At 39.7% G+C, this 23,375-nt stretch overlaps 1 protein-coding gene across 3 annotated transcripts in view; it reads right to left on the bottom strand.

The window, feature by feature from the left end:
- Positions 1–5,922: 5,922 nt before the first annotated feature.
- LOC119653894 (type II inositol 3,4-bisphosphate 4-phosphatase) overlaps positions 5,923–23,375 on the bottom strand; it is a 35,296-nt gene continuing 17,843 nt past the window's right edge. For 2 of the 3 annotated variants that reach the window (XM_038059028.1, XM_038059036.1), the window contains exons 3-16: positions 22,859–22,930; positions 22,345–22,503; positions 22,052–22,267; positions 20,828–21,144; positions 20,476–20,706; positions 20,311–20,411; positions 17,302–17,471; positions 17,059–17,245; positions 16,699–16,996; positions 15,461–16,619; positions 15,139–15,332; positions 14,865–15,079; positions 14,086–14,643; positions 5,923–6,826 (exon numbers count right to left, since the gene is read on the bottom strand). In XM_038059028.1, coding sequence (XP_037914956.1) covers positions 6,694–6,826; positions 14,086–14,643; positions 14,865–15,079; positions 15,139–15,332; positions 15,461–16,619; positions 16,699–16,996; positions 17,059–17,245; positions 17,302–17,471; positions 20,311–20,411; positions 20,476–20,706; positions 20,828–21,144; positions 22,052–22,267; positions 22,345–22,503; positions 22,859–22,930 — 4,010 coding nt within the window. In that variant the 3' untranslated portion in view covers positions 5,923–6,693. The remainder of the gene's footprint in view (positions 6,827–14,085; positions 14,644–14,864; positions 15,080–15,138; positions 15,333–15,460; positions 16,620–16,698; positions 16,997–17,058; positions 17,246–17,301; positions 17,472–20,310; positions 20,412–20,475; positions 20,707–20,827; positions 21,145–22,051; positions 22,268–22,344; positions 22,504–22,858; positions 22,931–23,375) is intronic. The other variant, XM_038059042.1, reaches the window with a different exon arrangement.

Below are 23,375 nucleotides of genomic sequence, written 5' to 3'. Positions count from 1 at the left end.
AACAACTTGGAAAGGTGGAAAAGCTCGACAAATGGGTTTCGCATGCCCTTATGGAGCAAAACATGACGTTTCGAATGGAAATTTGCTGTTCTTTACTCTCCCGCAACAAAAGCGATCCCTTTTTGCACAGAACAGTGACATGTGAAGAAAAGTGGATATTATATCACAATCGTCGCCGATCAGCACAATAGCTAGATGCTGATGAGCCACCGAAGCATATGCCGAAACCGAGCCAAGGTGGTCTACAGCTGAAGTTATCCACTATTCTTTTTTTGGCACCTGGAGAAACGGTAAATGCACACAGATACTGTGCCCAAATTGAGGAAATGCTCCAAAAATTGAGTATTTAACGGCCAACATTGGTCAACAGAGATGGTGTGATACTCCTTCACGACAATGCACGACCTCATGGTCCCAGAACAACTGTTCAAAGTTGAACGAATTGCAGTATGAAACTTTGCCTACCATATTCACCGGACCTTGTGCCAACCGATTACCACTTTTTTAAGCATTTGTATCATTTTTTGGCGGAAAAACAATTTAGGAACGAAGAGGCTGTCAAAATTGCCTTCGACAAATTTATCAACACCCGACAGTTAGACTTCTACGAAACTGGCATACATGCTGTTGAATCTCGCTGGGAGAAGTGTTTTGAATCGACTGGCACCTATTTTGATTAAATAAATAAATTTTTGTAAGCTTTACAGTTGTTTCAAATTTTAGTACCAAAACGGAAGGAATGTGTGTGAAGGAATATTTTATATTGTTAGCTACATAAGAATGGAAAAATGTGCATAGAGAGTTGCTCACATAAGATGAACACAAAACCTTTTATCTGTAGTGCTTTTGTATCTGTTTGTTTGTGTCTGTTGTAGGTTATCTTCTTCACATTTGTTAATAATATTGAACTCCTAGTGTTATACGAACGAGGTTGACTGCTATCAATACAGTGTTTTTCAGATCAAATTATTTGTGTAAATGGCTTTTTAAAAAGAAGAGGGCAATTGATGTTTTAACTATGTACACACGGAACTGTCATGTACTAATCATTCCTCAGATAAAGAGACACATACGTAAAGCGTCTAGTTCCGCTTTTCTGGTCTGTTTTAGCTATTCATTTTGATGTTTTGAAGTGTTTAAGGCTGATTCTGGTTTCGATAATAACTTGCATTGCATTGGTTTGAAGCAAGAAGATTGAGTACAGGTGGAGCAAATGAAGTGAAGTGAAAAGACGAGGCAAACCATGACGTAGGCCAAGACGCCAGACAGCTTTTAGAAATATCAAATTGGAACCCCGGGGCAAAACCAGGATGTGTGAAGTTCCTTATTAAGACCGGCCATTGATGATGATGATGAAATGAAGTGTCCAAGGGACACGGAATGTCATTGCGTATCAGTGGAGTGGAGACGAGGTAGCTAACTGACCTGTGGGCTTTATGGTTCATGTGTGTGATCCATCCACATCCTATATGGGAAACCAAAAACAGCTGTGCTCGCATTTTTTCTCACACATTTACCGTAGACGGTCGAACATGCGCAATGACGTTTCCTCATCATACAATTTCGAACAATGGGATGAAAGTTGAATGTCTTGCGTTCAGTTTTCTTGGTCTGAAGGAACGTTAGCGCCAGCTGTCAATTTAATTGCGTTTCTATATCTATCTATGAAGTCAATTTAGTGTCGTATTATGTTCCCGTTTCAAGCCAGGGGGAAAGTTTCGGTAATCTAAAAATGTTTTTGTTATGATTAGATTGTTTCCAACACGAATCTGTACTGTTCTGCCGTCCTGTTCATTCCTCACCCCAAGATCGCGGTTTCATATTGTTTGTGCATCTTCTTCAAGCGTACCATTAAAATTGCCCATTAGAATTGTCATTTCGTTATTTTTAACCTGTTTAAAAACGTTACTTACCTCATCGAAAACGAGCTCTAACCTGGCTTCGCTATGCATACTTACATGCAGGATGTTAACATTTATGTGTTTTGAAATTTCACCTTATCTCTTCATTTCTTTGATGATATTGTGAATTTTACTAGCTTTAAATATCCCCATAATGTTCTCTGTTGCTTTTCACAAAGATCGCAGATCGAGAAATTCTTGGTACCTATATTAAGATCTTGTGTAAAACAAAACCTTATTAAAATCGGTTCACAGTCAGTCTGTCTGTCTGTTACCTGCATTTTTCTCCAAAACAGCTAAACCGATCCGAACAAAGTGTAGTGGACATAGGATACTATGAAATCCCACGCATACAGTGACTGACATGAATTTATGTGGAGTTTAAAGGGGGGCTCCCTGGACCATATATAAAGGCAGCTTCATGATTTTTTTCAGATTTATCAGTTGAGTAGTTTCTGAGGATGGGTCCGTGAAAAAAATGATCACTTTCGAGCCCCCGTCACCACCAATGTCAAACCAGCAACGGCTTCAAAGAGTACTACTCGAAAAATTTAATTTGATACTGCAGAGGACTATATTCGGGAAAAAGAAAATTGTACGCCTGCCTTTTGCATGTGTGGGGGTCCCCCTCCCCTTAGACTCTACGTATAACGATGTTTCTTATTGCAAACATTCGCTTTTACAGTTCCAACCCTCCCACCAAATTTCGTATTAATCGCTACCGCCGTTTCTATGAAAAGTGCATGTGATCGACAGATTGACACATTGTCTCACACGAAACCTTAAAAACGATACAGACACAATCTCTTTATTGGTTGTAAATAACATTTTTGAAGGCGGTGATATTAATTGAAATTTCCATAGTAAAGTAGTGCACAAACTGGAACGACACCACAGTTTTGCTAACGCCCACTGCGGACGACACGACAGAATATTGCCTAGTGTAGTTGCTACGAATACATATTGAAAACACTGTTATTAACTTATGTCAGACAGACAAATGTTTGTTTCAGACAAAACATTTTGCTGCATCAGATAAATGTCTGTATCTGTCCCACACATCAGACAGAAATCAGTCTGACGAACGGCTGAGTGGGACTCAGACGTCAGACAGACCAATTTCTGTGCCTACGTCAGACAAACGTCTGCTTCATTGAGTCTGTTTCTGTTTCAGACAAATGTCTAGGTGTGGTTCAGATATCAAACGGATGTCTGCCTGATGTCGGAAGCAGGCTCAGACATTTGTCTGACTGATGTCTGCCTGATGTGTGAGATAGCAAACACAGAAGGCAGAAAAAGGTTTTGTCTGGAGCAGAAATTTGCCTAACGCAGACATTAGTATGTCTGCTTGAAGCACACATAGACATTCGCCTGACCCCATCGGCGATGTTTGTCTGAAACAATCGTTGATAGAGACAGAGATTTACCTGGCTTATGTCTGAAAAATGCACAGACGTTTGTCTCCCTGTTGTCTGCGCACCTTAATGCGATTCTATTGTAAGATTCACTCGATGAATCCTTGGTGTAAGAAAAGTTCAGTTAACCCTCTTTCTGCACGGGTCTGCCAAATTGGTAGCCTGAAAAGAAACAGTTGTAGCAGGCAAAAAAATGTTATGGGTGACGTGGTTATGCAAGATTAGTGGTTTGAATGCCACATTGTGCATTCCGGGGATCATTCGGTATCAGAATCTAAACTGATTCGCCTCTTTATAGCATGACGGTGTGATTTGGTAGCTGCAGCTTTGGAGTTATTTTAGAATTTTGTAGATTTTATTCTGAAGGACCCATTCAATTTTCTTGGCACCATCGGTTCTTAAAAGCAAGAAAGCAGTACTAGCAGAATTATTCCCCTTCCTCCTTCCGTAATCAGCAATTTTGAACTTATGCAATGAAAAAACAAATGAAATTATTAGGGTGATGTGCATTATCCGCCAATAACTGTGTGAATCTGCATGTTGGCAGAAGTAGCTAACCGATTTTTTTTCGTTGGAATTTAATTATAGATGTACAAATGTAAATGTAACAAAACGAACAGTCCCAGTAGGAACAGTAACAATATTTAACTTCTGCTATGCTCTCTATATACTTCCTTATCATTGCCTCCTTTGTTGGGAACCTGCACTTTGAGGAGTTATTTTCTAAAAAAATGGTATACATTTAAACTTTATTAAATTTATCGATCGGTTTGAAGTCCATAATATACTACTGTGATCAAAAAGTAGTGAGGCAATTGCATTGAAATCTCCCGGGCCTTAAGTTGGTACCTTAACTGACATTTATGTCAAATTTTAAGACCATACCGTCAATGGTTGATGAGTTCAACCAGCAACAAATAACTTTTTTCGACTTTAACAATAAACGAAAAAATTCAACCAAAAGTTGAATAAAATTTTGTTTTGAAAATGGTTTTTCGGTTACCCAAACATTGGAAATGTTGACAAAGGCATTTGGTGATAATTTTTTGTCGAGAGCCACCGGTTTTGGTTGGTTGTTTGTTCAAAGAAAGCAAAGAACACGTTGAAGACGAGGAGCATCTTGGTCGTCCTTCCACGTCTACCGATGAGAACTACGTCAACCAGATCAGGGATTTAGTGATCAGAAATCGTCCATTGTCAATTAAGGACCTTGTTAACATCACGTATCAACTGGCTCAATTCAATCGATTTTGAAGGACCAATTAGGCCTCAGGCACGTCTCATTTCGTTTGGTCTTCACCACGACAATGCACCTTCGCACACAACATTGATTCTCCGTGCCTTTTTTATCAAAAATTCAACGCATATCGTACTGCAGCCCCCCTATTTGCCTGATTTAGCTCCGCCTGACCTCAAGCTGTTCAACTGAAATTGCCACATCGTGGACATCGTTTTGACTCGATTGAGGAGAAACAAACCGCATCACCCTAAAGGTGACTCAGGAAATTGATTTTAACAACTGTTTCGATGTCTGGAAAAAACATTGGCATAAGTGCATTGTATCCGGAGGGGATTACTTTGAAGGTGACGAAAAAATTTGGAAGAATAAATAAACCGTTTTTGTTTTATTTAAAAAGTTTTACTATTTTTTTTATCCCAGTAGTATATGGAGGTTGAGTAGTAAATGATGTCCCTTATCACACTGTGTACTTACTACTTTGTATAAAGTACCCTTTCGAGAAAAGTTTCGACTAAGATCTAATCCAGCCTGGTAGATTCTAGGATTCAAACGAGTAATCCATTATTAGTTCCCGTGGTTTGGTACCATGAAATTGTGACTAAATTTTCTATGTCAATCTTAGCACTCATTCTATTCCATTTATATTTATCTAAATAATATACACATGTACAGTAGAATTTTACGGTTTTCGTTAGCTTTTTTCTATTTCATCAAGAATAAAGGAACTCATGTCTTCAATTGCCATTACTTTTAGAAACCAACTTAAAATGCATTAAATGTTGATTGGAATTGGACTCTATTAAGATAAATCACTCCGTTCGCAAAACCACACAGCGTGTTAACCAAATTTATGCATCATCACTGTCGGTTTTTAGAAATGTGTTTTAGTTCCCTCCAAGATTTCTCCAGAAGCCAAAAGTCCTCCTTTACTGTTGTGCACCACAAATTGCAACGGCGACCCAGTCGTCGGCTATCTTGGGATAGTGGCATAGCCAGCAGTGGCTCACCTCCTTTTCTAATGTTTAGCCTATTCCCAGGCCACTTTCCCATTCTGATCAACGCGTTTACTCCCCTACCCACTGTGACTTCCACATTGTAATCAAAATGTCTACAGGCCCGCAGGAGGACCTAGTTTTTCATTCAAGATTGTGTCAGACCAGAGACCCCAATAATCCGACGTAAAGAGGAGTTAACGAAGGCTTGGAGCTTTCGAGTAACAACGACGTTCACCTTTCTTGCACAACACTACTCATAAGTGTTGAAATTTTGATTCATTCAGGCATTCCACAAAACTACCGAAAACGAAGAAAAAAGCTAGCTATATTGGAATATAAAAGGGAAAACGTAATGCATAAAGTTTACAGTATTAGGTTTAATAAATACTTTTATTTTCATTGCATAGTTATAATCGAAACAATTTTCCGTATAACTAATCGAAACCTTGGAAAACAACTTTTTTTCTTTTACATATTCAATTTCTAAACTAATTTTCTTCTTTTTTCTTGCTTTAACACTGAGCTTTTAGTTACAATATCAATTTACGTGAAAAAACGCCCAACTATTGCCGAAAACAAACAACTGGAAAAGTCCCAAATAATTATCTTTCTGTTCACAATGAACACATGAAAATTCAGAGTTAAATACAGCATACGCCATTTAAAACAAACTGGAAGACCATTAAAAAATCCTAAAAGTCGTATCGTCTCATACTTAATGTTAAAACAAAGAAATCAAAAGGGATTATCTTTATATTGTACCAATACGGAATACCTAACAATATGTAGAACGCTAATTTGATTATTCTTTTAAATAATTAATAAATAACTGTTTGGCTTGTTGTGAAATTGGTTATTTGTCATCAACATAGAATTTGATTCATTATTAAAAAGTACTCATAACAATAACTTGATAAACACTAATTAAAACGGTACATATAATATATATAATACGCCCAAGTACCCTTCCTTTGGATTATTGTGTTCCACACGTTTTCCGTGAGATTTATTCGTACTTGTTTTACTAATAGAAATTTTAAGTACCGATTTCTCTGCTGATTGATAAGTTGCTATGTAGTCTAGTAAGATGTATATCCGAAACGCATGATTTATGCACTACAACTGCTAATTTGTTTTCGCTTCTATGTCTGCGCTTTTCCATAAGAACCAGCTGGTGGCCGATAGAGGGCTGGTAGTGACACTACTTGGGGTAAGTTGAAGGCATATTTTCGCAATTCAATGTTCTTCACAACATTGTCGATTCGAGTGCCCTCACTAAAATATAAAGAAAATAAGTTAAAGATTTATGAAATACGTCTATGTGAATGGAATAGTAAATACAATTAATTTCTTGACGCCAACTCCCTACTGAAATAGTTACTCCCCTGTAAGTTGAGAATAAAAGATTCATTCAAATTGTCCCCTATTAGAAATAACATATGTATATACGCAGTTGCTGTGAACTCCTATGTGGAACACAGCACTTTAAGCGCGGCTACGAACGATCTTTGCCGGTTTGTAACAATGGCCCAAACTCCCTCTCGGACTTTTCGGCTTCCACTTTTCTCGATTGTTCTACATCGCACAACATAGTTGCGAATAAAAGCATTACATACAAAATTCTGGCTACACTACAACACTCCAAAAAGGTTGAAAACTCCACTACCGCTTCCAGATGTAAATGTTACAAAGCACTTGTGGGGCGCATTGGAAGATGAAATCCGGGAAAGACACATTTCGAACAAAAATGAGATACAACAGAAAACCTCGTAAATTTAATACCAAACCGGTTACAAGCTATTATTAAGAGCAGAAGAGATCCACCAAAATGTCAAACACATTTTCTTCATTTAATGCCTAGAGACGAATACTTTTTTGGGGTGTAATGGTGACGTTTATTTTGTGTTTTTTCTAAAGAATAGATAAGAAAAACCGAGGACATGAACTGAATATTTTGTTTTTAAATAGTTATGAAAATGCTAACCTAATCATTGAAAAAGTAAACACACGAATGCTTTTTTAACACATTATATGCCGTTAGTTCTTCTTTGAGATCGGCCAGGACAGTGCAAACCTTGGAATTTCCTTATGATAGTGGCAGCCACTTTGCGTTTGCTGCTTCTATATGTAACATAGAAGGCAAACTGATATGGAGAAATTAATTGCATGTTGCTGTTCAGAGAAATGAACTTTTGGGACGAAGTAGCAAACGCTCTTACCGCCTCCAATAACATTGCGATCAATGCCACTCTCGGCAGCTAAAAGTTTACTTAAAAAATCCGAATTGATCAGCACCTTTACCATTCTATTTATTGATTCAATTTTGTGAAGGTCAAACCAGTATCATCAGTATGCCCCTGCTTTCGAAAGAATGATTTCATTGATCGTTGAATCCCCCAATGCAATGTAGGAAGCATGAAGACAAAGAACAGAGAAGAGATCATCAATGGCAGAATATAGCCTCACCTCGATGGATTATGATCATATATCACCGTATCATAATTAGCTGTCTCTGTGCCCTCCCTTAGCACGGATAGTTAATCGATGAGGAGGCGGATTAACACTCCCAACACAATTTGTCGACGAAAACATAGATTCCCTGATAAGGTAAAACCTAAATTTTATAATGAATACCGACTTTTAGGCTTAGACTTAATATCAACAATTTTAAACAAGACAGAAACCTGAACTGTCAAGAATAAGGTTTTTTTTCTTTCTATTAGAAACTTTGGGAGAAGATGGACAGTCCAACATACGATTGAGGGACTCTACTACAGAATTCTTCTACCTCTTCGTCATAACCGTCGGGCAATGCAATCGAAGAAGAATGCGAACCGCTGCGAAGAATCCCAGAACCAAATCAAATTATGGAAGTCAGGGAAGGAAGGGTGCACAAATTCGGATACCCAATGAGAGCGGCAGAGCACCCTGCTATAAAACTTATATAGTAAGAACCACTCAATTGGAAGAAATATTGATGGAGAGTAATACAAACATATCGTAATGTACTGCTCTACAAGTGAAATTCTGATGAGAACCTCATCCTCCGCTAACTAATTGTGATCTGTTGGAGCAGGCTGGGGTCTCTGAATATGAATATATTAGACAGAGTAGAGCAAGAGATGCGAGGCATTAAAACCCGAAGATTATTGTCGGAGACTTCAATGCAAAACATAGTGAACACACGAAAAAGGAAGGATTTTACATGGGACCTTCTTGCACTAGACTAACTGTCGGTGATATGCGGACAACGCAAAGTGTCAAAAGAATTGCCAGGAGGCCAAGCCAGCTTAAATCTCAGATTAAAAATAGCACTCATCCACGAAGTCGTGGTCGAATATTAAATGCACAAAAGAAGCTATAATGGAACATTCTTTTCACGAAAGAAGCTACAATCGATCATTCTTTCTAGCACTTCTATGAAGTGACATATCTATGAGGAGGCGCATAAAAGTTGACTTTGCCGACCACCAAAAGGAAAAATATCTCTCTATCAGATACCCTAATTGTCACGACATTATCTTTCGGACGTTCATGTTAGTGGCCAAAACGAACGCAGTAAGCAAAATTCGAAAGTGGAGTTCCTGATAAAATCATTAACAAGGCACCTAAATGTGTATGCATAGGTGTCCATAACTTACCTAAATACAGGTTTACTCCTCACTGAGTAGAAGTGGCAAAGCCTGGTACTGATTCCAACACCCAAATCATTTTTTTGGTATTGACTACCATGTACACATTGGTGTTCAACATTTAAAGGCGCATTCACTTGTTTGCCAAACCTTAACAAACAGTCACAAACGCAGACTTGTGGAGAGGCTATTTGACTTCGTATAGGTTTGCTGCGCATCCACGCACTTGCCAAACATCAACAAACCGTCGTAAATGCCAACGAATATGTATAGAGTGTTTGCCTTGGAATGCATAGGTTCGCAAGCGTTTACCGCCGATCAGATCGAGTGTCGGTTTTTTGGTACAAATCATAGGGAATTTGCCGCCAGCGCTTGCGACTCATTCACATGTTTGTGAGCACTCTGTCTCGTTTGTGCACTAGTGACGGTCACAAGTGGGTGTTTTTAGTGAAATTTGTGACTGTATCGTATGCGGTGCATAATTGCAAGAATTTTGTGGCAATGGGGCGCGCCGATTGTAAGCTGTGATGTGTTGTGATGATTTTTCATCTTATGTGGGAAGCTTTCTGTGCTGGTACTAACGATATTGATATACAAATGACTAAAACAATTTCGATATTTCGGCAACAACTTGTTCCCTCCTTCAGTGCCGCGTGTTTACTGACTGATACAAACAAAATTGGAACTGGAACGAGTGAAAATTATGTGGGTTGCTCTGCTATCCCTTTCACTGTAGCTATTTCTTTGTACATCTGTTTCGAGCCCTCGATTTCTCTTCTCTGGCCTGGGTAGCGTGAGCTATACTGCCGGGATACTTGCGGAAACAATATACTTTCGAGAAAGCGAAACGGGCCACCTGAAAATACAAATTATTGCTGGGGACTTTAGGAAATGTCCAGAAGCTACTCCGGCTACTAATCGCTGGTACTATTATTGAATTTACTGTTATCATTACAATTTGCAGATGATCAATAATCTTTACTTTACCCTATAATCAAAAAATATCGAGAATCTATAAATAAATAACAAAAACAATTTAATTTTCAGGCAAATTTATTATATCTCCTTCAAAATAACATCTATCTGCAGTAACACACGTATGCTAGTCGTGGAATCTCACCTGTGTTTGAAGAAAATTGCATTTCTCAACGTTTAGTAATAAACCGGCCTCAAGGAAACGTTGAAAACTGCACTTGAGGTGGGCTAAGTGCTCAGACTCAGTGGAAGAAGCGACCAAAACATCTTCCAAGTCGAGATTTCGCAAGACCGAGCGAATGAACCTTTGAAAGGTTTGCCCCGCATTGCACAACCCGAAAGTCATCCGGGTGAACTCGAAGAGTCCAAAGGGTGTGCATATTGCCGTCCTTGGAATGTCTTCTGGAGCAACAGAGATTTGGTGATATGCCTTGGCTAAATCCAAGGTCGAAAAGATGCGGCAGTTTGCGAGCTGATTTGCAAAGAAGAGCGAAATTGTATATCGGTCTGGAACAGTCTGTGCATTTAGTCTTCTATAATCCCCACAGGGGCGCCCTTCGCTGTATGGCTTAGGGACCATATGTAGTGGGGAAGACCAACAGCTGTTTGAAGGTTTGCAGATACCCTGTTGAACAAGTTGCTCAAATTTTTTCCGCGCAATAGCCAGCTTCTGGGGTAGTAGAGGACGCACCTTCGAGAAGATCGGCGAACCAGTAGTGTTAATGTGGTGCTACACATTGTGCTTCACTGGTTTTGAAGGACTACATTCGGTAGTAATCTGGCTGAACTTTTGGAGGAGTGCCCGAACACGAGAGTCGGTAATGTCCTCTTAAAATACGGAAAGATTGTTGTTTGGGTGAGACGCGATTTGGCCCGACGAATTAAGACTCACGTCCACTTGCCTGTACCCGTAGGTGTTAATTCGAGAGGAATTTGCAGCCGCAAGTTTCAATGGTTGAGGGAATAGTCGATGGTGCCGGGAGGAAGAACCGCAACCTCCGCACCAGCATCTACGAGATAATTGCGCCTGGTGAGGGAGTCGTAAATTGTTAGGTGACGTGGCGCTGCGTTATGGGTGGCCGTCGCGAGGATCCCCCGCGGACCTCATTTTTTGTGGTAGGCGAGAATTTACACGGGAGCGTACATCTGGTAGCTTTATCGCCGAATCTACGATGGTATCAACAAATGCTTCGGTCCGTAGGTTGTCCTGACGACCTGCTACACGATCGCCCTTTTCGAACAGTAGACCGTGAGCGAGCTCGCGACCTGCCGCCAGAACGCTGAGCGTCCAGCGTCGCCCTCATCTCAGCCATACTCACCACAAGCGCTTCAGCTGGCCAATTTCGTCAGAAGGCTACTGAACGGCCGCTATTGTTGGACGCGCGTGCACCTTATCGGCCGCAGCTGCCAGCGCCTCCAAAGAAACGGAGATGCGCGCGAGGACCGCCTGGGTGCCCTCCGGAAGATGTTGCAGCCAGAGCGACTTCAACAAGTCGTCGCCGATCTTGCTCCCATCGTGATTCCGGACATCTGGAACTGCGCTTCCAGATGGACGAACCACAACTCCGGATTCCGTTGCCAAAATGGTGGGACGCGCACAGCGAGGGCGGTCACGTGAGGGTCCGATGGGCCTGCCGCGTCTTCATTGTCAACCGACATCTCAAAAGCTGATTTTATAAGGCGAGTTTTTGTCGAAGACGCGGCCATACCGAATTCTTAAAGGCCCTACTTTGACCACGGCAGGCCGCACCCACAAATGCTCACACAACCGAAAAAAAGACACCACCGACGCATCCCGAAGCGGACGCCTGACGAAAATAGAAACAACTCGCCAAAAAAGCGGAACTCCAACGATGAATCTCAAAAGAGTATCGCTGCCGTCTCCTGCGACGTTTTTATACTTTTTTTTAATTTCATAATTGTAACACAAAATTTTGAAACTTTGTTACTTATAAACTTTCTTTTTCTTGCGGCGGCTTGCGCTAACAGCGTTTTCGAGGTTGGGACTCCTGAGCGTGCTGTGGATGTGGATGATCCCAGTCGGCGGCTCTGACTCCCTACGGTGACGTCGTCGAAATCAGCTCCCGCTTCTTAGCGGCTGGTGCTACCTGCTGGGGATCGAACTGTTGCTATATTCGTGGCTGCAAGCCGTGTCGTCGGCTTTACTTTGGAGACTGTGCTATGCTGAGGACCTATCTTATATGTCCGCTGTGTGGCTACAGGTCGGCAACGATGGAGCTCGCGCACTCAGGCTGCGTCTGCTGGACTGCGCCTTGAATGCGAATTTGGGAGCACGGCTCTGCCTGGGCGCTGATACGGGCCGTCCTCGGCAGAATGTAATTACTTGGCGACCGCGTCCACGAAATTAGCGCTGCATCGGGTTCATACATGCGCCCGGTTCAGCCACCAAACGCCGTATTTGCAACGAGCTGCACACAATACAATGCGTGGATATACTGACGTCTTCTATACCGGTTGTTTAAAAACAGTACAGGGTGCTGGAGCAAGATTCTACCTCTCGAATAGGAGCGAGAAGTGGGCTTTTGCCATGGGATAATATATAACCGTGCTCAAGGCTGCAGTTTATACGATCCTAACGGCGGCAACCTGGGTGATTGGATTCAAGCGCAGGCGCACCGCGATTTCTAGCGATAGTCAAGCTGCATCGAAGGCATTGGGCAGTTCTTTGATCATTTCAAAAATCGTTCAGGAATGTAGAAACAGATTGAACTCTGTTTCTAGATTCAATACGGTGGATTTACTCATGTTACACGGTCCATGTGATGTAGAGGGAAACGAAATCTCGGATACCTTAGCAAAAGAGGGTTTCATTTCCCCCATGCCCAGACCAGGGGCAACAATTGAGGTGTCAGTAGCAATGGCTAATGTTGCTATTAAAAACTGGGAACAAGTTCTCCATAGTGGCACATAAAACCTTTAAAACGGACTGGAGAAAAGTAGCTTTTTCATATATTGGACTTTGGAATTTCACTCTTATGATTATACTCGTTAATTGACGTCAGCATATTTTTTGTATGGCTTAAGATGCAGTAAATTCGCGCGAAATTGATAAGTTTGAACTGCTACGACTTTAATATTAGCCAGATATCCATGAAACTTGGTGATATTTTGAACGATACTCTCCTCTATACCGGTGTAATCTGATACTCTTAGAATGAACTTAAGCAGGGTTTTCCAGTAAATTTCAAAAAGTTGGTAATATACTATTATTAAGTTTATTTGAGCAGCTATTGAAATGGGATATATTTTGAAGCCTATCGCCTTGACTTTGTTTCAGATTTTTCGATAGGATAGTTTCCGAACATGAGTCCTATCTCACTTGAAGTTTGTAAGTTCTAACCCTTCAACCACCCTTTCCTCAATTAACAGTAAAACGAAAATCTACTTGAGAAATTACTAATTGAGACCTTTCATGTGATACCGCTCACGAGTTCATAAGGTGAAAAATTTTTACAGGCAGCCTTTGCGTGTATGAGAAGCCCCCTTTAAACTCCATGTTAATTTTTGTCATTCACTATATGCGTGGGATTTTATAGTTCTCATATGTCCACCAAATTTCATTTGAATCGATGTAGCCATTTTAGAGAAAAGGGCGAAGCAGACAATAAACCGATTTTAATAAGGTTTTGTTTTATATAAAACCTTAAAAATCTCTGGTACTCTTTGATCATAGAGTATATTCCAATAGACAATAGGAAACAAGAACCAGAAAGAAGGTTGTAAGACGGTCGGTCTTAACTTTAGAAGTTTTTAGTGTAAAACGCATAAGAAACTCACAGGCAATTTCAGGCAGTCTAACTGGTAGGCAACATTTTTAAAACTAATGGCGAAAATTCTGTTCTTAAGTAATATTACTGATATAACCTTAAAACTTTAGAAAATTCGTAACAATATTATGTTTCTTACCTCCGCATTGTATTCAATACATTCTGCATACTATTCGCTGGCAAATGGAATTCCTGTTGCAATATTCGGCACTCTTCTAGCGTCACTGCCATTCCTGTTCGATCCTTCCCACTTTTACATGATGTAAATCGCAAACCATTCATCGCTCGACAAATGTCTTCAGCTAAATGTAGTATCTTCACATTTTTCGATGTATTTGTACGAAGACCTTCCTCCATAGTATTTAAATAATCAGCGACAGTTTGAACCGAAACATTCTGTTCAGTTTTGCTGGGTGTATCTGGAGTTACCAGATTTAATTTCTTATAGCGAATATGGTAATTCTTTAGACGATCGTAATTGTCCCAATTAGAGCGGTGCTGTTCGCGTGTATATCCTAACGTTTCAGATAATGTGGCACGTTCATTGATTCCGATATTGAAGAAAACGGGGGTAACTTTGAAAGTTATCGCTTCCTTCGTTGGCACAATACTATAAACACTTTCGGGCACAGGAAGCAGAACAGTTAATGAATGCCGAGAGCCCACGATACGCGGTATTGGAAGAATTTTTGTTTCCCTGTGAATATTGGAATGATTTACTTGTTTGGAACGAAGACAGAGACATTAAAATCCCTATCATGACAAATCCTTGTCGAAAGTGGATAACGCATATATTCTAAAATTCAATCAAATTCAAATTATGAGAGGTTGGTTAGGTATGATAGAAATAAGTCCATTAAATAGCAAGCAAATTATCCACGATTTCGACTTATTCCTGCTTCAACCACTTGTTCTTACCTCTGAATATCACTTCTAATCAGTGTAAAATTGACTGCAGACAAATCCTCGATGGCAACACACATATCACCCCACATGTCGGTTTCCCCGCCATAGAGCGACAACAATCCCTCGAAGTATGCTAACGGTCCCAGATGAGTGAGAATTTCGATGTAATTTTCAGTTATTGTAGTTCCCCATAATTTGACCATTATACCACTAACCAGCGATGTAAGCTGAGGAAAAATGGCAACAGAATTAACATATTTAAACTCGTTTTCTTGTAAACTCTCACAGCCTGGGAAAAGCAAACATCGCGCCTATACATTATGGCCAGATTTGTACTAATCTTCTTCATATCCTGCTGTAAACGTTGCACAGAGTGTATCAGTCTTGCTGTTTTCAATAGGCCGTCCATTGCTTGACGTAACTTTCGCATTGAAGGTCGCAGCTCGGAAGCCCAATCAGTAGTCATGGATAGATCAAGTCCTTTTAGGTGTCAAAATAAGTTTGGAAATAATTTTCATATGTTCGAATGATTCGACAATTAGAACAGGAATCAGAGGCAGCAAATTGACAATAAATTAACTTTAAATATAATAACAGTTCAAACTTACCATCTGTGAACTTATTTCCTTTCTTTACTCTCCTTGTCACTTCGCCAACTGCTTGAGTTAATGCTAGATTCAAATCCTTGCCGCTCATACACCCACTAGACTTTAAGTTCGCATTTAATACTACATTACTTTCGACATTTGAGACATTTCCGGAATTGGAGATAAGAGATTCTGGTTGGGAAGTAGTTCCAATAGATTCAGATTGGTATATTGTGTCTGTCATCGATTGACTCATGGAAGACATCGCAGAATTCGGATGAGCCATAGGCTGGCTTGTCACCACATCGGGTGGCATATTGTTGAAGCCCCGCTTTACAGAGTTCCGAGGCTGACGCAAACGTACTGCCGGACTCCCACAACGACCACAAAGAAACTTAACTTTGCTTACAAGACACATAACACTCGCCTCAATATTGAGTTGTGTCAAATCGAGGGGTTCAGGCTCTTCAGTCGGTCGATAGTAATTGGCAGATGGACTAGAACTCATTACTTTAGTGTCTAAAAAGGCGCCATTGTGTCCTAGAACTATTGAACAATTCATAGGGATGTAACCACTTTCATCGAAGTCCGCAGATTGATACAAAATTTCATTTTTGCTTTCAGCCAATTGATTTGAAACGTCATCGCTGTTGCCATTTTCCGTGACGTTCTTTTTCCCACCATCACATTGGTTTTCACTTTGGACATTTCTCTGTATATTATTAGGGTTGCTATTTGGAAGACCATCGATAATAACAAGTGAATTCGGTTGGCTTTCACTCGTTGATATTTCACCGCTAACATCAAAATGTGTTTCATTGAATTTCAAGGGAACCTCGTTGTGATTTTGTTTTGTTACGGAAGCTTTTCTTTCAAAATTTGAAATGGTTATAGGAAGTGAGTGCGATAAATTAGAATCATTCGCATGACCATGATTCTGTTGGACTCTAGATTGACTATTATATATTTGTACGCTTTGCTGTATCGATGATATTGTGTTGATATCCGTGGCTGATGGAGACTTCATTCGTAAATTAGAGGTGCGATTTGGTGATAATGCATTCCGACTAGGCCATAAATCTGGAGGCGCTCCCATGGGTGTAGCGAAGTCCTCCAGCTCCGGTGATTTCAAGTCCAAAGCACCAAGCTGCTGGGTTATTTTTTTGAAGGGTGACATGGGCTATAAGACGGAAGTTGATATTAGTCCCATATGTTGTATGCCGTAAATTATAAACTCTGCAACCAAAAGCCGAACTTACCATCAACGTGTTATCTGGTTCGTCCAAAATCCGATGTTGTTCTATGAACGCAAACGCCTCCTCAACTAAATTTGGTTCCCATAGATTTAATAGAGTTCTTGTTTTATTCACCATTTCATTGCATAGAGGCATCATCCCTTTGGGATTTTTCATTTTGGCTAAGCACAGTAACTGCGACATGATCTCAACAATTTCTTTGCGTAACTGCTTGATAGCTTGAACTACATCATTAGCTGCTTGGACCTTGCATCCATTCGGATCTAGTTTTGAAGGAGAATCCTTATTTTGTTGCAATAATCTGAAAAAAGTTGACCACCTGGTTATTTAATCCAAAACGATATTCGGCTTCAGCATGCTTACTTAATTAATCCACCTGTTTTACTTTTGCCGGCGTGACGAGTGAAAGCGCCGGACGTCATGACATCTAGCACGCCTGATCGCTTTAGTGTGTCATTGTGTGCCCACATTCGTTGTAAATGCAAATTTACAGGTACAAACTCTAACGACTCATCAGTTTTGTTGGCAGATGGTTTGAAAAATTTATCCACTAAGAATAAGTTATCGTTAGTAGCCACCTATTTGTTTTCATTTAAATTCTGTTACCGTTATTGTTGTTATAATGCAATAAATTTTGTTTGGCTTGGGAGTAGTCTTTTAGTAGTTTTAAGTGTTTATCCAGCAAATCCATCTGTTTATTGCGCCACTCTCCTCCCAATTCGCCCATTCCTGAGATTTCTTGCAGAAGTTCCTTTTCTCGAAGTATCCAGATTGAACTAAGAAAAATATTTCAATTTACTATTAAGTTATTTAAAGAGTTCAGAACTTAAATTACTGATCCCAAAATATCTGTTGAGGGCAATATCCGTCAATACTAAATGTGTAGACACAATCATTTTTCAAGAAGTACATCCGTTTATTAAAAAAACCTTCTATGGAAAAGATCGAGGCAACCTCCTCTGAATAGAAGTTGAATATAACGAAAGATTTAGGTCAGGTGACCCGTACAATTTGCCATCAACGTAAACAGAGTACTTTCTATAAGACATACAGCCTAATTTGTAATAAATCCTTTATTAGTTCATAAAATTTGTCAAAAATTTTGAGAATAGCGCCCCTTGTATCCTCAGCCGGAATATCCTTTAGAGCTAATACAACATGAACCTGGAACTTTTCAATCATATAGAGAAAACAAAACACGCCTGAAAGAGTCAGATCGGAAATCTGGAGAAGCAAACGGTTCTGGCTTGGAAGTCAATGACGATTTACTATCGCGCCTATCGTAGTAAATAATCCTTTATCCTCTTTTCTAGCCTTTCTATCCTGTGAGTTGGAGTTTAAGAACACACTCAAAGTATTCCCTGCTTGTCGTAAAAGAAGAGTAAGAGGGTTAGGAATTTATGGGCTAGCAACCTACAAATTTCGAAATTTGATTGCTATCGAAACGCAAACAACGCCTCGATTAGGGACTGATTTCACGATCTTTGGCTATCGAAAACGTCTTATAATTGGTTTCTTGAAAGTACTCACTTTTTCCAACTGGGGCGAGAAGCTGACCAGTCGGGCCTAAGCAAAGTGAGATGGTGAGACTCTAGAGAGGAAGCATGACCGCAACAACAATGGTGAAAGGTTTGTGGACTTCTGCAATTTTCACTGTCTCGTCATCGACGGTACACTCATCGGGCACAGGACCTGTCCAAAGTCATGTGGATTTCGACTGACAAGCAACGAATATCTAAACAGACCGACCATATCGCGATTAGCAGTAAATTTACGATTTATCTTCTGATCTCGGTCTGAGAGAAATCATCATTTGCTTACGTGTTGCTACTGCGTCTGTTCGTAAGAGGAGCAGGGCATCAAACTCTGAATTCTTCGCGATCCTACCGTCGTTAAACAGTGACACAAGCTTTAAACAACCCTCCGAAGAGTATCTATGGGGGCTGGACCGGTGTTAAAAGTGCCTTTAATTCTGGTATGTTACAAGACCTGGGTGACGGTGGAAACCGAGAGATACATATTTCAATGTTGAGGTGCGGAATGGAGAAGTAGAAGTGCAGCTTGGTTTGCGCTGAAACAAAAGGAATTCCACCACTGCATTGATGAGTAAGGCAAAGGGGAGGACGTTACTAATAGGCTTCTCATCCACGATGATTAGCAGCTGAAGAGGTGGAACGAACAGTTCACTATGATACGCACTGCTTTTCCAAAGAAAATCGAAATTATCTTTGCCGACAACACACTCGAACGGAGTAAAGCCGACAGTCTCAGACGCTCTTTTTCAGAAATATTTCGAGCAGCTCCTACAGTCTATATAGAATTGCTATTTCCACTTATTCATAAATGCTAGGAATCTGAGATTTTTCCCAATAAATGTAATCAGATGATTATTATATTAAAATTCCAAAAAGTGTCACCCATCTTGAGTGCGACAATTGGAGGGGTATTTGCGAATTTCCTGCTGCCGCGAAGATATTTGCCAAAATCATCCTGGAAACCTTGAACCCTTGATCGACACTGACTACATCAACACCCTCCAGAGGTGTATCTGGATGATACTACGCATGAAGGGCATTCCAGAGTAATTAATAGTTATTATGAAATATGATATATTTTAGTCATTAATCCTGGAACGCATCAAAAAATATTTCGAAAGCTTGACCGACAGACAGCAGGCTGCTTTCCGCTCCGGATCCTCCTGCATTGACCACATCAATACCCCACAAATCATTTTGGAACAGTGCGCGGAGTTTAAACCTTCGTTGCACTTGCTCTTTATCGATTTAGAGAATCAAGCAAGATCAAGTTGAGACTGTTCTGTGCTTGTGTTCTTTTTGTGTTGTTATATGAAAGTAGCACATGGGAAGTGAACTCGACTATTGCTCAAAAGTTCCAAGCCTTCGTCAACACCTGTCTGCGCCGTATAAACGAAGTGCGCTGGCCTGACATTATTTCAAACAAAGAACTCGCTCGGCGCCCAGGCCTGACACTCATACGTAATGTGATCGAAACGCGGAAGTGGCAGTATATAGGTCACATATTAAAAAGGGGGCGATAATTGGATTGTTAGCTACGCCATACAGTGGAATCTACTCTTCCAAGATGACCGACAAAAGGGTTGCCGCAAGGACACTTGGCGCAGAACTGTAGAGGAGGAGTGCGAGCGTCTCAGGAAGTTGTAGGAGGAGCTAAAGGGTATTTCAGATAACCGCGAACCATGGAGCGTAGGTGTGGTTAGTGCGCTATACCCCACCAACCGATGAATGGCATCTGTATATATATACATATATATATAATACTGCGCTTCAGGTGGGTTATCATCACATTTGAGAGTAAGTCTAGAGAAACGAAACCAGCATAAAGCCCCACAAACATAACACCGTTCCGCCCCTCCTTACGAAATATAATTAACATGAAAAACGTCTACGTAGAATCCGAAGAAGACTAGCAAACAATCCAAAGGTGCACATTATCACAAAATGGTTAGATTCCAAGAATCATCCATAAGAATACAACCCCAAAAACTATTCAAATCTTAAACTGTATTCCACATCGTTCAACATAAAATCATATGTAATTTAAATATTTTAGACTAGAACAAATTTAAACACTCACAGTAATTGTTGTGGGATCACGTAGCACAATCGGCTTTCCATCATCACTTCTTGTACGCTTATATCTCCCCCCAGACCTGAATGCAGACGATATGTATGGAGCTGATGAAAAAAGAAAGCAAAATTAGTCGTATTTTTTATATCCAGAAGATTAAATTTAACTTACCGAAGGATTCACGAATACAAGGGGAAGTTTCAACTGTGGTGGCACGAATAATTTGACACCTAATTTCGGTGGGAGTGATTGCGAACGTCGATGACCTAAATTTTGGCTCTCGATAATTTTCGCTGGAGATCGCGGAGTTTTCTTATCTTGGTCAGGGGCCCATGAAGCAATTGTTATGAATCCAGCATTACCTTGAACTGACCGTAGCGGTATTCGTATTCGGGTAGTATCCTGGTAAATATTATGAGTCTCGTTATTTTGAAATCTTCTTTGAAGACTTATGGTCTGTCTGAGTTGAGGTATAATTTTGCGACCGAATATGAGATAAACTTGAATTTCTCCTAAACATTACCTGTATGACGCCCAATGAAATCTCAGCGTATCCTAGTGGAAGTACAGTCCTAGATAATTTCTCACGAACATCGTAAACTGTAAACCGAACTAAAGAAGTGCTACTTAAGCCGTCGCTAGCCCGAAACAAAATTGTACATAAAAATTGTGGATTTGCGCATCGATCTATTATTTCCGTTTGTCCATACTTAACCCATCCACAGCCATTATTGTTTTCGATTTGCACATCAATTGAAGGATTTGGTGGCCGTCCGTGGCCATCACACAAAAGATTATCACAAGAAACTGCAGACTCACAAAGTGGAATTTCATTGATATCTATAGAAAAAATAAAAAAAAAAGAATTAAGCATGTGGGTATGCATGATGTCAACAGTGGAACAGGACCAAAAAAATAAACTTAATTACTTTAGGATGTTACTGGTCCTGATCGACTCCCACATTATTTCACATGGGAAGTCTAAACGAATTCATTCTTTGACAGCTTTTTTAATGAATGAAATAACATCACTGATTGTACAGCGAAGTTATTTCATTTCCAAATAAGAGTAGAATAAGAGTAGAATGTTAACAAAAAATAAATTTAATTTAATGCATAAAAAGATATTCAAAATGTTTTACGTGCATTTTGGCCAAAAATAAGAAGGTAAGATTGTGCTGTACAGAACATAGTGAATCGAAACGACCCAATATATTATATAATGCGAGGTTGGTTTGAGTTATATACAAAGATTCACACCAATTATGAACTCAATTCTTCATATAGTCGTTATAAAAAAAAGTTCTAGCTACCTATGTCTATACAAAAACAGAACGGAATAAAGTCGGAGTCGTTAACGGCACCTCTGAAAAATCCTCGGACATTGTAACAAAAGAACCGCCGCTAGGTAGAACAATATGTACTATAAATGAAAATCCTTGACAAAAAGAACGGCCTTCAAATCGCTAGTTACATGCTTTTATGTGTGAACAGTCGGCATGCTAAGAGTTACATCTTCATGAAAACTACAAATAACTTCATTCCGAAATTAAAGAAACTGATTTCACTATTCAAATGGCCTTTATTCCTATCACAATCTCCCACTACATCACATAGTTACAAACAAGGAATCTCCTCTATACTTTTGTACTTAATTTCATGTCTTTCTCAATATCACGTCGTGTTAATCCAAACAACAAAGATTTGCTTTCATTCTAAAGGAATAATTAGAATTGAATGAGATCACCTATTTCCGCATCCGGTTTTCTTTGAGCAGGTTCATTGCTTTGCGGTGGTATTGCAGTGTCAGCTGTGTAACCTAATTTCTTTTCAATTTGATCACGAAGATATTTGAGCTGTTTGTTCAGTTGCGCATAGCTTGCCATTTGAATAGCATTCATCCAGTCAGCTCGTTCAGCTTCGGTATTTGCAGCGATCCGTTGACTTAAACCATCCCGAAATTCTGGAAATAATATAAAGGATTTCATCGTAGAAAAGCAGTTCCAGTCGAAAGTAAGCTGGCACCATTCAATAACTTACCAATGAAAAAAGAGTACCCATCAACATCTCGACTTTCAGAGCGAATTACAGGCCTGCAATTTTCTAAAACTATTAGTCCTAATGGTAGAGAGAAGGGATCTTGATCCTTTAAGTAGAACAGTAAATTTCCGCGAAGCTTGCACCAGCGTGGGAAACTCACTGTAAAATTTTTGAAATTGTATTAATTTAAAAATAAATCACGTTGATTGGAAAAAACTTAAGCCTATGCTGACTAGCAACAAAAACTTTACCAGGTGACCAAACATTGCGTTTACCAAAACCTACCCCAAAACACCTCAACTACAATTATAGGCAAAACAGAGTGATTGAGAAGGTGAAGGAAATTGTTAGATTTGTGACGCATAAGTGATCGATTAGTCTTGAAAGCATTGGTCGTGATACCAAAATAGTGTTTGTTAGTACATTTATTTCTCTATTTTTTTGTGAATTAAAACAAAATGCCAATTTGACTAGAATTTGAAATTGCATATGTTTAACTGAAGTCGAATCCAACCTTTTCCAATTCCCCCAATACAACTCAGCGTCTTCCTTCGAGTGATTTTTTGTACTTTAAAATTATTTTCACCTGTCAAAAAATATTATGGTAAAATCAGAAACGATGGATATGAATTGCAGGACTAATTATAAATCAGTTGAGTGCGTTGATATTCGAGAATGTTACAAACATGATATGCAAACACACTCCAATAGTTGTTCATACGTGAAATACATTCAAATCAATTTTAGTAACTTCTCAACAGGCAAATACGTGCTGCTGTCAGGACACAAAAGTTTTATCCCTTCAAACTTCTAATCTGTTTGTGAATGCGAAACTTAGTTCAATCTTCTTAATTGTCTCCCAACCAAGAGTTGTGCGTGGAAACTGGGGAATCATCAGATAGACAATTTCTCTTGCTCCAAATTCGGTTGTAGGACACCCCGTATTGTATGCTTGTTACTAATTAGTTTTGGTTTTACTATCAATGTTACACTTTCATCATCTCAGTTAACGTTATGCAAATAATAAACAA

This window comes from Hermetia illucens, chromosome 1 (genome assembly GCF_905115235.1).
Source record: "Hermetia illucens chromosome 1, iHerIll2.2.curated.20191125, whole genome shotgun sequence".
In the NCBI taxonomy this organism is placed as follows: Eukaryota; Metazoa; Arthropoda; class Insecta; order Diptera; family Stratiomyidae; genus Hermetia; species Hermetia illucens.
Note: the sequence above shows the minus strand (reverse complement) of the source record. Positions and strands in the feature narration are given on the sequence as shown.